Raw genomic sequence first — 16,189 nt, forward strand, 5'->3', positions numbered from 1 at the left:
CTGAATGCTCTGTCCCCAAAGGTCCGTAGGATGGTGCGGGGGGTGGATAGCAGGCCCATGTCTGCGGACCGCAGGTTCCGGGAAGGGGTATGCTGGGGGAGGAGGTCAGTTAGGTACTAGGGGGCGCAGGCGTGAAGGGATTTGTAGGTGAGGAGGAGGATTTTTAATGTGATGCGGGACTTGACCAGGAGCCAGTGGAGGTGAATGAGGGTAGGGGTGATGTGCTGCCAGGGCTCGGTGTGGGTGAGGACCCTGGCAGCTGAGTTCTGCACGTACTGGAGCCTGTCCAGGGCTTTGTTGGGAACCCCGAACAGGACTCCATTACAATAGTCCAGACGGGAGGTGACAAAGGCGTGAATGAGGGTTTCGGCAATGGTGAGGGAGGGTCGTAGTCTGGCGATGTTTCTGAGGTGGAAAAAGGCGAATTTAGTGATGGATTTGATGTAGGAGTGGAAGGAGAGGGTGGAGTCCAGGATGACGCCCAGGTTTCGGACTTCGGAGGATGGGGAGATGGAGCAGCCGTCGACCTCGAGGATGAAGTCCCCAACCTTCCGGAGCAGCACCTTGGGTGCCACAACCATGAGCTCTGTTTTCTTGGTGTTGAGTTTGAGAAGGTTAGATGTCATCCAGGTTTTTATTTCGAGCAGGCAGTTGATGAGGGACTGGGGGGGGAGCGGAGAGGATGGGGTGGAGCTGAGGTAGATTTGGGTGTCGTCGGCGTAGCAGTGGTAGTTAAGGCCGTGACGACGGAGGATCTGGCCGAGGGGGAGCATGTAAATGTTGAAGAGGAGGGGTCCGAGTACAGCGCCTTGGGGGACGCCTTGGTTGACTGGGGCTGGGGGGGAGCTTGAGCCGTGGTAGGTCACAGGGAGAGGTAGGTCACAGCCGCAGGGAGAGGTAGGTCACAGGGAGAGGTAGGTCACAGCCACAGAGAGAGGTAGGTCACAGGGAGAGGTAGGTCACAGCCACAGGGAGAGGTAGGTCACAGCCACAGAGGGAGGTAAGTCACAGACACAGGGAGAGGTAGGTCACAGCCACAGGGAGAGGTAGGTCACAGGGAGAGGTAGGTTACAGCCACAGAGAGAGGTAGGTCACAGGGAGAGGTAGGTCACAGCCACAGGGAGAGGTAGGTCACAGCCACAGGGAGAGGTAGGTCACAGGGAGAGGTAGGCCACAGGGAGAGGTAGGTCACAGGGAGAGGTAGGTCACAGGGAGAGGTAGGTCACAGGGAGAGGTAGGTCACAGCCACAGGGAGAGGTAGGCCACGGGGAGAGGTAGGTCACAGGGAGAGGTAGGTCACAGCCACAGGGAGAGGTAGGCCACAGGGAGAGGTAGGTCACAGGGAGAGGTAGGTCACAGGGAGAGGTAGGTCACAGCCACAGGGAGAGGTAGGCCACAGGGAGAGGTAAGTCACAGCCCCAGGGAGAGGTAGGTCACAGGGAGAGGTAGGTCACAGGGAGAGGTAGGCCACAGGGAGAGGTAGGTCACAGGGAGAGGTAGGTCACAGGGAGAGGTAGGTCACAGGGAGAGGTAGGTCACAGCCACAGGGAGAGGTAGGCCACGGGGAGAGGTAGGTCACAGGGAGAGGTAGGTCACAGCCACAGGGAGAGGTAGGCCACAGGGAGAGGTAGGTCACAGGGAGAGGTAGGTCACAGGGAGAGGTAGGTCACAGCCACAGGGAGAGGTAGGCCACAGGGAGAGGTAGGTCACAGGGAGAGGTAGGTCACAGGGAGAGGTTGTGTGTTATTCCCAGTCCATATCCACTAGCATGGCTAATGCTAGCAGCCAAGCCCAGCAATACTTGTTGTATTAACATTGATTTTTAGTTATCGGTTATATATACTGATTATAACCATATATAGAACCATATATATATGGTTCATGGTTGCATGTGGCCTTTTAAAGGAACGTGTTCTACATGTCATTATTTGACAGTCATGATCCATAACAAGGTTGCCCATTGATTCCTAACCAAAGGGAGGAAAACAAATAAAACCTAATTATTTCATTACATTGAATTTGGGGTTCAGATTGTGCATCAGAGAAATGAGAAACTTGGGGAAATACTGTCCTTGAGGTATGAGATATTCTGTAACACAGACATGTTGAAGAAAATGTTTTCTTTCTTTTTTTTTGCCTGGCCTGAACTTACTAACCCTCTTTTACTCTTTAAATAAATATTGTTTTCTTTAATGTTTTAATTCTAGTTCTGTTTTTAACCTCATGTGCATGGGGTGTCTAGTTTCGTTAATATTAATATTGGCTATGTATCATGTTAATTCTTTCTCTTAAAACTTCTCAACATTTGTGAGCCTAAGAGAACTATGCAGTGACACAGAAACACTGAAGCTGTTGAAATACTCTGTAGAAGTCAATTCAAGTGAAAGTGTAGATTAACTAAAACTCTAGATAAGAGTAAGGCAAGGCAAGTTTATTTGTATAGCACATTTCATACAACAGGGGCAATTCAAAGTGCTTCACATACAGCATAAAAAAATACAGAAAAAGAAGGATAGTAAGAAAAAAAAAATAATAATCAAATAGCAAGAATAGACATATAGAAAATAAATAGATAAACATTTAACAACATAATAAGACAATGAATAAAAAGATATAGATAAAAGTGTTATAGATAAAAAATATAGATAAAAGTGTATTCAAGCGCTGCTCTTCCCACGTGAGATTGCAGGTACTGCGTCTGTGTTCAACCGCTATCCTGGCCGATACAGCGTGTGAGATCGCAGTGTAAAATTACACATGCCTGAGTACTCAGGCCAATTTAGAGCAAAGTGCAGATGTGTGGTCTTCCCAAAATGTAGTCATGAGGGTGTCATTTTAAATATGCACTGACCTGGTGACGCACAGTAAAACGCATCAGAAAGTCAGCACAGTGAATTCAAATGTCTGATTGTAAAAGATGCCAACATATCAATGACATCATTCCTTAGGTAAGTGAAATACAGGGGGGAGAACTAGAACAGATCAACCTTTTCTTTCTTCTTTTTTTCTTATAGTATCCATTTGGTTAGGAAGTTCACGTGAGATGGTCTGATGCTGACCATCAACTGCCGATGTTAAGAAAACCGTGTGCAATCATGCATCAACGTTAGCCAACTAACGTCAACAAATGACTTGACTTAACTATAAACTATTCATTCCAACCAACATGTGACTAACCAACAACTAACAAATAACAGTGTCAATCCAACAAAAGCTACAGATCTCCAACGTTTGCATTTTGATGTTACATTTTTTTAAACAATACTCTCACTCTCAACTGTTGGGCAACGTCAGTTTGGTTAGTGTTTTGACAGTTGCACAACTGTGACACAATATACCATGCCCTGTCGTTGCTCAACGATGTCAATGACGCAGCGACATTTGTTCAAATGTGACTATGATGAGTCTGGATGAGCCTCCTGAAAACATACTATATTAAACATGCTATACTTTGTTTATTACAAAGACATTGATTACAAAACAATGAAGTAAAACAATCATATGTTTTGGGATAGGATAAGGTAAGACAGTTGTACTAAGTTTATTAGGCCTTTATAAGTCATATTCAGGTTAATGTATTCGCCACACAACTGAAGTAGGTGATAATTGCTTTCTGTACAGCATTCTTAGCTACTCTGATAAAGTAATCAACATATAATATAATAAATAAACATGCATACATAGGACATTCACAGTTTACAATTTATACAAGAGCCATAATCTATTGTGTATGGCATGTCTGAGGGGGCTAGTGGGCATGGGAGTTCAATGTTCTGACTGCAGCGGAGAGAAAAACCTGTTTGAAAGCAGGTTGTTGGGCAGTGATCTAGGGCTGCCACAAACGATTATTTTCATAGTCGACTAGTCACCGATTATTTTAACGATTAGTCGACTAATCGGATCATAAATTACAGCTTATCGCACAATTACTCAATCGCTCTTATTTAGCTATCATCTTCTAAATCAGCTTCTAAATTTAGCTTGAAGTTGTTAGTTGTTGTTGTAGGCATGTGCTAACTAAAAATAAAGACAATTAAAATGATTGTTCACTCAAAAATAGATATTTTAATGAACTTTGCAGATTTATTTCTGGCATCACTTGCATGTAATGTAATGTAAAGAGTAGTAGAGGGTGCAAACTGCTGAGTAAAATGAGGTAGGCTAGGCACTAGGCAACCAAAAGAATACAAAAACAAAAATAAATACTTGTACAGAGTACAAAAGTTTTGCTTTGCTTCACTCATCTCATAGTAGAACGCGCCTTCTTAGCACTGTAACGTTAAGACAAAATTTTTAGCTATTTGATAAGTATCGCTTTGATGACAACGTAAAATAATGTAAGAAGGCTTTTAACGTAACGATATCGTTAGCCAATAACAAGCTAACTAGCTTACCGAGACGAGCCATCGTCTTCCTCGTCATCTGCCACAACGTGCTTCCTTTTTAGATGCTCGCGCATCATAGACGTGCTGCCATGATAAGCGAGTTCAGCTTTGCAAATTTTACATTTTACATTCTTTTTTTCAATGTTGTGGTTGAAATGCTCCCACACTTTAGAGGTACGAGGACAGGAAGACATTTCTCTGTTTGTTTTTCCGGGGAAGTCACGTGTGCCCCGGATGACCGACACTGCGCATGTACATCAAAGACACTGGGAGACGCTAGCCAGTGGCAGCTTCAGGGAAGAAAAACGAATGCTTATCGAATGAAATGAATGGTCTTTATTGTCATTGATATAGTACAGGTACCAAACAACGAAATTTGGGAGGGGGGGCTCCCCTGGTGCTAGGCAAAAAAAAAAAAAAAAAACGCTTATTTCAGCTCCAAAAAAACGTGCGACTACGGCGTGGCCAAATGGATATTGCTATGTGCTATCATATTCGGCGTGGCCAAATATGTCGGCGACGATTTTGGTAGTCGACGTCGTCGTGACTAGTCGACTAATCGTGGCAGCCTTACAGTGATCACACACCTTCCCCCACACCCACACCTTCCACCTCCTGGGGTTCTCCACTCCTTTAATCAGATACACAGGATCAACCAATTATCTTCTATTTTATGATACATTTTTGTGCAACAATGCAGTATCATCTTTTGTATTCTCCTCATGTCATTTTAGGTGATCTTCCACCCAGAGTTCCTCTCCTCTACTTCTCCGCTGCTGCCTATGGATTACGAGGAGTTTGTGAGGGGCTGCCATCTTGGAGTGTTCCCGTCTTACTATGAACCCTGGGGATACACACCAGGTAAGACTCATTAACCCTGGGGATACACACCAGGTAAGACTCATTAACCCTGGGGATACACACCAGGTAAGACTCATTAACCCTGGAGATACACACCAGGTAAGACTCATTAACCCTGGGGATACACACCAGGTAAGACTCATTAACCCTGGGGATACACACCAGGTAAGACTCATTAACCCTGGAGATACACACCAGGTAAGACTCATTAACCCTGGAGATACACACCAGGTAAGACTCATTAACCCTGGAGATACACACCAGGTAAGACTCATTAACCCTGGAGATACACACCAGGTAAGACTCATTAACCCTGGGGATACACACCAGGTAAGACTCATTAACCCTGGAGATACACACCAGGTAAGACTCATTAACCCTGGGGATACACACCAGGTAAGACTCATTAACCCTGGGGATACACACCAGGTAAGACTCATTAAACACCTAAAGAGCAGATGACATGCACACAATACATGTTTCTGAAGCAATTTCTTTGTTTTATCACATCTTATCCACGCCCCCCTCGAGGGGGGAAGAATAGGGTCTATGTTTAATGTAAGAGATATAAAGTGCTTACCTCTATGAATTATTTTCATCCATATCGCAAAACTTCGATAAGACTCTATTCTAAACGACGGCACCATTTTTTCCGCTGCCCGGTAAACACAGCCGACGTCACTAGCAGGTTTGCACACACACACACACACACAACTCGGAGGCATCATGTTCGGTTGCAACGCCCAAATTTCCATATCATTGGTCCTCGAAAGTTCCCCACCTCTGCTCGATTCTATATATACACTGTGGGCATGTGATTTCGAGCAGAAAAACTGGTTATGTCTGGTCTAAATTTCATGTGAATAGCTGCAATAGAATGATGTTGAATGAACTTTTTATTTATTTATTTGTTTGAATACTTATATTTCCCCCCACTGTACATCCAGTATTTACCCAGCCCTTGTCTCTCTCCCTTCCAGCTGAGTGCACCGTCATGGGGATCCCCTCCATCTCCACTAACCTGTCTGGGTTCGGCTGCTTCATGGAGGAACACATAGCAGATCCCTCTGCATACGGTGCGTCCGTCGTTCCTCCGGCCGTGGTTTTGTTCGCTTTGTATTTTGTTTCCATGTCGCGGTTGTTGACTGACCTGCAGAGGCCTGAATATATATATGATATATATAAATATATGATTTAAATATCAAAACAATCCTTTGATTTCATTGATTTGATTTGACTAATGCTGGTGTCCTCTCCCTCCCCACTTCTTCTCTTCCTCCAGGGATCTACATCCTGGACCGGCGGTACCGGGGGGTTGACGAATCGTGTAACCAGCTCACCTCCTTCCTGTTCCAGTTCTGCCAGCAGAGCCGGCGTCAGCGGATCATCCAGAGGAACCGCACTGAGCGCCTGAGTGACCTGCTGGACTGGAAATACCTGGGGAGGGTGAGACCCTGACCTCAGACCCTGACCTCAGACCCTGACCTTAGACCCTGACCTCAGACCCTGACCTCAGACCCTGACCTCAGACCCTGACCTTAGACCCTGACCTCAGACCCTGACCTTAGACCCTGACCTCAGACCCTGACCTCAGACCCTGACCTCAGACCCTGACCTTAGACCCTGACCTTAGACCCTGACCTCAGACCCTGACCTCAGACCCTGACCTTAGACCCTGACCTCAGACCCTGACCTCAGACCCTGACCTTAGACTCTGACAGACCCTGACCTCTGACCTTAGACCCTGACCTCAGACCCTGACCTCAGACCCTGACCTCAGACCCTGACCTCAGACCCTGACCTCAGACCCTGACCTCAGACCCTGACCTTAGACCTTGACCTCAGACCCTGACCTCAGACCCTGACCTTAGACTCTGACAGACCCTGACCTCTGACCTTAGACCCTGACCTCTGACCCTGACCTCTTGGGTCATTACGGATGGGACAGTTCTCCAGGGAGCTTTTGGTTTATCATAGATGTGTTTGGACCTTAAGGGTGCAATGCATTACATTTTGAAACCTAAAGCAGTGGACTCATCTCTTTGCATTCTGAGTAAGTAAGACTACTTCTACTTAACCTGGACTACTTATAGTGGATACCTGTGTTGTTTATTAAGTTTAATAGTTTAAAGTTGTAAGTTGTTTATTAAGTGATAGTGTTGTAACTGTCTATTTTAAAAGACAAAGCCTGGCAGAATAAGTCTAGTGAAACCACTAGCCCCCCTGACCCAAGTAGGTGCTAATCTGCAAGTAGGAGGAGCCTCTGTCCTGTATATATTGAATAGACCAGGGGACATTTGCCTCATACATGCGACTAGTGAGAACACCTGTCAGTCGTTCGCATTAGTGGTCGTTAGTGGGAGGGGCTACAAGCCTGCTAGTTGTAAGCAATTACTGAGTCTCCATTAATATCTGGCCTGTCTGAGAGCGACAGCCTCTGCGACAGCCTCCTGACACTAAGACTCATGACAACAAGACAGGAGTCTATGTGGGAGTCTAAGACTCATGACAACAAGACGGGAGTCTATCTGTGGGAGTCTAAGACTCCTGACAACAAGACGGGAGTCTATCTGTGGGAGTCTAAGACTCATGACAACAAGACAGGAGTCTATGTGGGAGTCTAAGACTCATGACAACAAGACGGGAGTCTATCTGTGGGAGTCTAAGACTCCTGACAACAAGACGGGAGTCTATCTGTGGGAGTCTAAGACTCCTGACAACAAGACGGGAGTCTATCTGTGGGAGTCTAAGACTCATGACAACAAGACAGGAGTCTATGTGGGAGTCTAAGACTCATGACAACAAGACGGGAGTCTATCTGTGGGAGTCTAAGACTCCTGACAACAAGACGGGAGTCTATCTGTGGGAGTCTAAGACTCCTGACAACAAGACGGGAGTCTATCTGTGGGAGTCCATCGAGGAAGGCCTGAGAGGAAGCCAGAAGCCAGGGTACTAAGTACCTTCTCTTCCAGTTGTTTGTAGTGTTGCTGCTGTCTTCTCTAGTCACTCCGGTCTACTGAGTGCGCTTAGCTACTCCTAGTTCTGTTGGTTCCTTAGCCCTCTTCCCCTCTACAGACTTTTGTCACAATGTGCTTTCTCCCTATCCCTGTTCTTCTGACACTCAGGAGGACACCTAGATGCTACATCCCCCCTCGCAAACCTTCCAATCTCATCTACCCACCTCTTTCTACTGACCATGACTTTATCGCCGCAGGCGGTCTCTGGAATTGCCAGTCGGCGGTCCGGAAAGCTGACGCTATCTCAGCTTATCTATCTCTTATGGCCCTCAATTTCCTTGCTCTCACTGAAACCTGGATCACACCAGAAAACACAGCTACACCGGCAGTCCTCTCTGCCGCCTACTCCTTTTCTCATTCCCCTAGACCCTCTGGTCGAGGGGGAGGCACAGGACTCCTCATCTCGCCCAAGTGGTCACACACTGTCCTTCCCCTGGCACACTTGTCTACATCCTCCTTTGAATTTCATGCTGCTTTTGTCTCCTCCCCGGTCAAACTCCACATTGTCGTCATCTATCGCCCCCCAGGCCAGCTCGGTGACTTCCTAGGCGAGATGGATGGCCTTCTCAGCTCCTTCCCTGATGATGGCACTCCGCTCGTACTATTAGGTGACTTCAATTTCCAATCTGAGAAGCTTCTCTCATCTGGAGTACTTGACCTTCTCCTCTCCTTCGGCCTTACCCTGTCCCCCTCTCCTCCGACTCATAAGGCAGGCAATCAGCTCGACCTTGTCTTCACCAGATCTTCCCACACTTCCAACCTTACCGTTACCCCTCTTCCAGTTTCTGACCACCACTTTATATCCTTCTCCCTTCCCCTCAAAACTTCCTCTTCCCTCTCAGCCTCTAACCACTTAAGACCCTCTCGTCGTAACCTACGTACCCTGTCCCCCATCACCCTCTCTTCTTCTGTCCTATCCTCCCTACCCTCTGTCGAATCCTTCTCCCTTCTATCCACTGATGCGGCATCCTCAACCCTCCTGTCCGCTCTCACCTCATCCTTCGACACCCTCTGTCCACTAACCTTGAAGCCAGCTCGATCCTCTCCTCGAGCTCCCTGGCTCTCTGAAACGCTACATGCTTGTAGACTAGAGCTCAGAGCAGCTGAGAGGAAATGGAGAAAAACTGGCCTTTCTGATGACCTTAACCTCTATCACTCTCTCCTTGCCAACTACGCCTCCTCGGCATCAGCTGCTAAAACATCCTACTATCATTCAAAAATACATTCTTCTGCCTCTAATCCTAGAAAACTATTCTCCACTTTCTCTTCACTCCTTAATCCACCTCCTCCCCCTCCTCCTTCCTCCCTGTCCGCCGATGACTTTGTCACCTACTTTGAAAAAAAGGTGGACGACATCAGCAGCACCTTTTTCCCCCCACCGCTCCCTCCTCCCACTAACAATGCTAACACTGTTCCCACTAACAATGCTAACACCCCTTCCAAACTCTCCCCTCGACACTCGATCTCTGGATTGTCATCTTTTTCCCCCCTCTCCCCCGATGAGATTCTCACACTTATCACATCAAAGCGGGCAACCACATGCCCTCTTGACCCCATCCCCTCCCCCCTTCTCCAATCCATTTCCGCCGACATCCTTCCTTACCTTACCACCCTAATCAACTCCTCCCTATCCACTGGATCTGTCCCAGCGGCCTTCAAAATAGCCAGAGTCAAGCCTCTCCTCAAGAAACCTACCCTTGACCCATCATCTGTCCACAATTACAGACCTGTATCCCTTCTCTCCTTCCCTTCCAAAACCCTTGAACGCGCGGCATCTAAACAACTGACTGACTATCTCCGGAAGATGGATCACTTAGACCCCCACCAATCCGGCTTCAAGGCTGGGCATTCCACTGAGACTGCGCTCCTTGCTGTCACGGAAGCCCTCCACTCTGCCCAAGCTTCCTCCCTCTCCTCTGTTCTCATTCTCCTTGACCTGTCTGCTGCCTTCGACACAGTCAATCACCAGATCCTTCTCTCCATCCTCTCAGACCTGGGCATCTCTGGCACCGCACACTCCTGGTTTTCTTCCTACCTGGCGGGCCGCTCCTACCAGGTGACCTGGAGAGAATCGCTATCTTCTCCACGAACCCTCTCCACTGGAGTACCCCAGGGTTCCGTCCTAGGGCCCCTACTCTTCTCCCTCTACACCAAGTCTCTTGGCTCGGTAATCTCTTCACATGGGCTCTCCTACCACAGCTACGCAGACGACACTCAACTCTTCCTGTCCTTCCCCCCGTCTGATGTACACGTGGCAACCCGTATCTCAGCATGTCTCGCTGACATTTCAACTTGGATGGCTGACCACCATCTCAAGCTCAATCTTAACAAGACCGAGCTCCTCTTCATTTCCGGGAAAGCCTGCCCTCTCCAAGACTTCTCCATCACAGTGGAGAACTCTACTGTAACCCCCTCCCTGACAGCCAAGAACCTTGGAGTGATCCTGGATAACCGACTTTCCTGTGCGGAGAACATTGCAGCAACGGCTCGCTCCTGCAGATTCTTCCTCTACAACATCAGAAGGATAAGACCATTCCTTACCAGAGAGGCAGCGCAACTCTTGACCCAGGCACTGGTCATCTCCCGCCTGGATTACTGCAATGTACTCCTGGCTGGGCTCCCCGCTTCAGCCATTAGACCTCTGCAGCTCATCCAGAATGCTGCTGCCCGGCTGGTATTAAACCTCCCCAAATACTCGCATGTCACCCCTCTCCTTCGCACCCTGCACTGGCTCCCGATAGCAGCTCGCATCAGATTCAAGACCCTGGTGCTTGCATACCAGGCAGCTAAAGGGACAGCCCCTGCCTACCTGAAGGAAATGGTAACCCCCCAAACCCCTGCCCGCTCACTCCGCTCCTCCACCTCGGCTGGCCGACTGGCCCCACCTCCTCTACACAGCAGTCGGGCTGCCCGATCACGTCTCTTCACAACACTGGCTCCCCGCTGGTGGAATGAGCTCCCCACGGCTGTCAGAATGGCAGAGTCACTACCCATCTTCCGTCGTAGACTGAAGACCCATCTCTTCAGGTTACATCTTAACTGCTCCTCCTGAGACATCTTCTGACCCTCACCACTACGTCTCCTAAAGACACCCGCTTTCCCCTCTACTGTGTCCCTAAGAACTTCTATTGCCCCCCTTGTACTGTTTCTCAGTTTCTCCAGTAATAAAAAAAAAAAAAAAAAATTTAAAAAAAAAACGTTTTAATAGAAGGCGATAATAGGGAGAAGGTTTTTCCTTCTATCAGTGGCCCCGGGCCCGAGCTAGAGTACTCTTCCTGCAACGAATGGTGGACTGCTGATTCACATGCTTAGTATTCAAATGTATTGATTGTAAGTCGCTTTGGAATAAGGCGTCTGCTAAATGCCAAAAATGTAAATGTAAATGTAATGCCATCAAAGGCTTTTGTGATTTTTAAGTTGAAATCGTTTCGAAGGTTGTTTTCTGAGGTTGAAATAGAAGTTTTGGGGGGGGGCTAGGGAAAAGGCCTTGATGAACAGTACGTTAGTAGTTTCATTTATAAGTCGTTTGGAAATAGTTTCAGTCATAGATTGAATAACAGGGAAAATAGATCCCTAACCCAAAAATGGTCAGATAGGGCAATGTCAGTTACAATAATATTTGAAATATCTAGGCCTTTGATGATGATAAGGTCCAGAGTATGACCTTGATTATGAGTCGGGAGTTTCACATGTTGTTGAAGTTCAAAACATCTAAAAGAGAGTTCTTTGGCTCTGGTGTCCTCTACATTATCTACATGAATATTTAAATCACCAGCAATGATTAAAACCGTTCAGTAGTAATGATGGAGAGAAGCTCTGTAAGTTTATTGAAAAAGATAGTAGAGTATTGGGGTGGTCTGGATACAATTATGAAGAGGATTCGAGGGGGGCATTTAAAAACTACTGAAAGATATTCAAATGATAACAATTCTCAGAATGATGTCTGTTTGCAGTTAAAACTGTCTCTGAAAAAGGAGGCAATTCCACCTCCTTTCTTATGGGATTTAACAACATCTAAGGTTCTAAAATTGCGGGATGCTAACTCAATAAGAATTGTGGTCTTGTTATCTTATCTAACCAAGTCTCAGTTATAAATAAAAAATCTAGTTCATAGGAGCAAATCAAGTTGATTAAAAGAGACTTATTAGCTAAGGATCTGGCATTGAAAAGTGCTAGCTTGAGTGGTTTTGTGTTTGGTCTCTGTGTGGGCTGTGTGTGGCAGGGTACAGAGATTAAATTTGAGGGGTGTATAAAGCATTCTGACTTGCGATTAACTGTTCTGTTACTGGTATGAACAGCGATAGCAATAATTGAGAGTCTCAGCTTCATATCAGGAATGTCAATGGTATCAACTCTATGGAAGTGGGGACTGTTAGAGCATCAACTGACTATGGGTGTCATCCGGGGGAGGGGGATGGGCGATGTAATATCCTGCGGCGTCGGGGTAGGGCGACGGGTGTTGTTGACAGGGAATGTGGGGCCAGGTGTTGTAGCATGGAAAGTTGGCTGAGATGGAGCAGCTCTCGGGGTGAGCTCTACTCCTGTCTTCACCATTTTCTCTAACCTATCTGAGAGGCAGGAACGGCGTGAGTTGGAGTTAGGAGAACTCAGTGGACTCAGTGGATGAGTGTCTCTGGGAGTTTGGGGTAGAGTGGTTTGGGAGGGTGGGGGGAGAGAACAGGGGCTGCACCGTTGCTTTAGTGGGGGCTAAACGAGTTGTCTAACGATTTGTCTTGCCCTGGTGACTGAAGAGCGCATTTCAGCCAGCTGTGATGAGTTTGGAGGGCCCTTTACTGTAGGCTTCAATGAGTTCAATGAGAAGGGACAGCAATGTGTTCAGCTGTGGTTGAACCACATCTAGCCAAGCCTTGTAACTGACTCTCTTGTGGACACGAAAAGAAGAAACTGTAGGCTGTGATGAGTCGCAGGACTGTGGGGAGACCTGGAATTTATCCACTGTGAACAATTCAGTTGGCTGTGCTGAGTCTGAAGAATCCTGCGTTGTAGGCCTTTCAGTTGGCTCAAGAGCATCAAAGGAAGGGGGAGCAGAGTTAATGAGGTTGAAGAGTATGTTGTTTGTTAAATGGTAAACTACTATGATCTAATAATTTGCTCTCTCTCTCTCTCTCTCTCTCTCTCTCTCTCTCTCTCTCTCTTTCAGTATTACATATCTGCTCGTCATATGGCCTTGGCTAAAGCCTTCCCTGACACCTACCTGTATGAACCTCATGACCCGACCTCTGTAAGTGTGTGTGTGTGTGTGTGTGTGTGTGTGGTTCCTCAATTTTTGAGACGAAAAACCAGAACTAGAAATATAAGATCTCTCATCTCTTCCCCTTTGTTCTGCCAGTTTAGTTTTAAGTTGCATTTTTAACATATCAGCATTAACACGTAAGTTTGTGCGCAGAGTGCTCAATCCTGGAAAAAGCAGCTGCCGCCCCAACTCCACCAGCACATTTCCGACCATGAGCTCTATAAAACCCTCCAGTCCTGCTTCAGAACTCACCACAGCATGGAGACCGCCCTCACCAACATCACCAACAATCTCCTCATCTGTGCTGACTCTGGTTGCATCAGCATCCTCATCCTCCTGGACCTCTCGGCAGCCTTTGACACTGTCTCCCATACCATCCTCCTCAAACGCCTATCTGACCACCTAGGCCTCACCGGTACAGCTCTCTTCTGGTTCCAGTCCTACCTCTCCAACAGGAAACAGTTTGTCACCATCAACGGCTCTAGTGCCCCCTCAGCCCCAGTCAACCATGGCATGCCTCAAGGCTCTGTACTTGGACCCCTCCTCTTCACTATCTACATGCTTCCCCTTCTCTGCCAACATACCCCATCCCGGAACCTGCGGTCCTCAGACATGGGTGTGCTTTCCACCCCCCGCACCAACCTACGGACCTTTGAGGATAGAGCCTGCAGTGTGGCAGTCCTCACCCTCTGGAACTCTCTCCCCACAGTGTTCCGCAATGCCCCTATCCTGGACAACTTCAAATCAGCCTTCAAAACCCACCTGTTCACCAAGGCCTTTGGCCCCTAGTTAAATTTTTTGGCGTTGTCTTTCTGTTTTCTGTTTTTATCTGTCTGACTGTCTTTCTGTACATTTGTAAAACATCCTTGAGTTCCTTGAAAGGCGCTATAAGATATTATATTATAAGATATGAGATTATTATTATTATTATTATTATTATTATTATTATTATTATTATATAACTCTCTTGTGCATGTCCTTCCAAGTTCCTCACCCCTAATTGTAATCTGCCATCCCACCACCCTTGTATTTCCTCTCAGACCACTGGTTTCCGGTACCCGAGACCAGCCTCTGTGCCTCCCTCCCCGGCCCTGTCCCGCCACTCCTCCCCCCACCACAGTGAGGCGGAAGACAACGATGAGGAGGAACGTTACGACGAAGACCTGGAGGCTGAGAAAGACCGCGTGAACATCCGCCAGCCCTTCTCCCTGCCGTTTAAAAACAAGGGCCTGTCCTCCTTACCCTACAACCTCCCTGGTGCTGCCAATGGGAACGGTGACGGTGCCACCAGCGATAAAAACTGAGACACGCACACACAGAGACACACTCACGCAAACAGGGCACACGCAGACTCACAGTGTACACATGCTTCTACAGAAACTCTCCACAGCAGACAATACAAACACTCCACTCTCATGTTGTCACATTTCACTTGAAAATGTCAAAATCTGTAATGCATTATATATGATATTATATGTTCTGAAAATACACTGTGTGTGCCTCAGCCTGTGTGTGCCTATAGGCCCGTGTGAGCAATTTATATTTATATAAATTTAAAAACGGAAGGGATGAGAGAGGTGGAGAATATCTGTGGTATTCTAAAACATATTACTTGGAATAAGCAAATTAAAACCAGCAGTCAAACCAGGAGCTAATAGGCACTCAGTCCAGTCTAGTTTGTTAAACTTGCATCTGATTCAAGTCGAAAATCCCCACTTGTTTTTCCGACAGGGAATTTTATAAATAGCTAACATAAGTCTGTGGATTTTTGACATGAACTGTTCATGGACTATATTGACAAAACTAAAAAGGCTAAACTCTGCCTCTACAAGCGAATAGCCAATACTGGTTTTCTGAAGGAGCTAACACTGGATAACAATAGGGCTGAATATAGAATAGACAAGGGTTACCCTGGGTTGCTTATCTAAATTTGTACTTAGTCATCACTATTAGCATGGGCTAATATTAGTGACAACTAAAACTGAGATAAGAGAGCTACAGTAGGGCTAACTAAAGAAACTGATGAAGGCTAACTTGTCTAGCCAACAAGGACAATAATATACTATTTGAGACTCACTCAATCTAGCCAATGGCAGCACTTCCCCACCTGAGCATTTCCCTAACTGGTCACACTATTACACTCTATGGGGCCAATTGAGCTGTGCTATCCCGTGCCAGACCTCATTCACAGTGTTCATTTACAGCCCTTTCAGGTTTGCCCCCCCCCCCCAACAGGTGTGAGTTTACGCATCGTCACGGTTATCTGTCCCTCAACACAGGTACCAGGGGGCTTTTAACAACCCAAACTGTGATCAGAAGTGCAATGTGAAAACATGCCTTTGAACTTCCTGCTGAAGAGCTGTTGGGCTTGAGCTCTTTCATCACTCAGAGGGACTGTGCGTGTGTTTGTGTGTTTGTATGAGTATTTATGTGTGTGATGAATTGTGAAAGTGCTGTGCTGTATCTGGCAGCACTTCTATGCTGGGGTCCTGAGAGAGAAGCTGTGTTTTAAGGAGAGTCACAGAGGGAGGCTGGGTAGGTTGGTTTCTGTGTAACCAGAGAAGAGGTGAATGTATCAGGAGCTTACATACACGCCCTGTACTATGAATTTGTTGTTTGTGTTACAATCATACATCAGAGGAATTGAAAATAAAGTATATGCATTAGTAATG

At 46.8% G+C, this 16,189-nt stretch overlaps 1 protein-coding gene across 1 annotated transcript in view; it reads left to right on the forward strand.

Moving 5' to 3' along the window:
* The window catches only part of gys1 (glycogen synthase 1 (muscle)), a 34,675-nt gene extending 18,541 nt beyond the window's left edge, over positions 1-16,134 (forward strand). Inside the window, exons 12-16 of the mRNA XM_080523674.1 lie at positions 5,120-5,246; positions 6,227-6,322; positions 6,529-6,692; positions 13,425-13,505; positions 14,558-16,134. Coding sequence (XP_080379800.1) covers positions 5,120-5,246; positions 6,227-6,322; positions 6,529-6,692; positions 13,425-13,505; positions 14,558-14,821 — 732 coding nt within the window. The 3' untranslated portion in view covers positions 14,822-16,134. The remainder of the gene's footprint in view (positions 1-5,119; positions 5,247-6,226; positions 6,323-6,528; positions 6,693-13,424; positions 13,506-14,557) is intronic.
* The last annotated feature ends 55 nt before the right edge of the window (positions 16,135-16,189 follow it).

This window comes from Nansenia antarctica, assembly GCF_963989245.1.
Source record: "Nansenia antarctica genome assembly, chromosome: 2".
NCBI lineage: Eukaryota > Metazoa > Chordata > Actinopteri > Argentiniformes > Microstomatidae > Nansenia > Nansenia antarctica.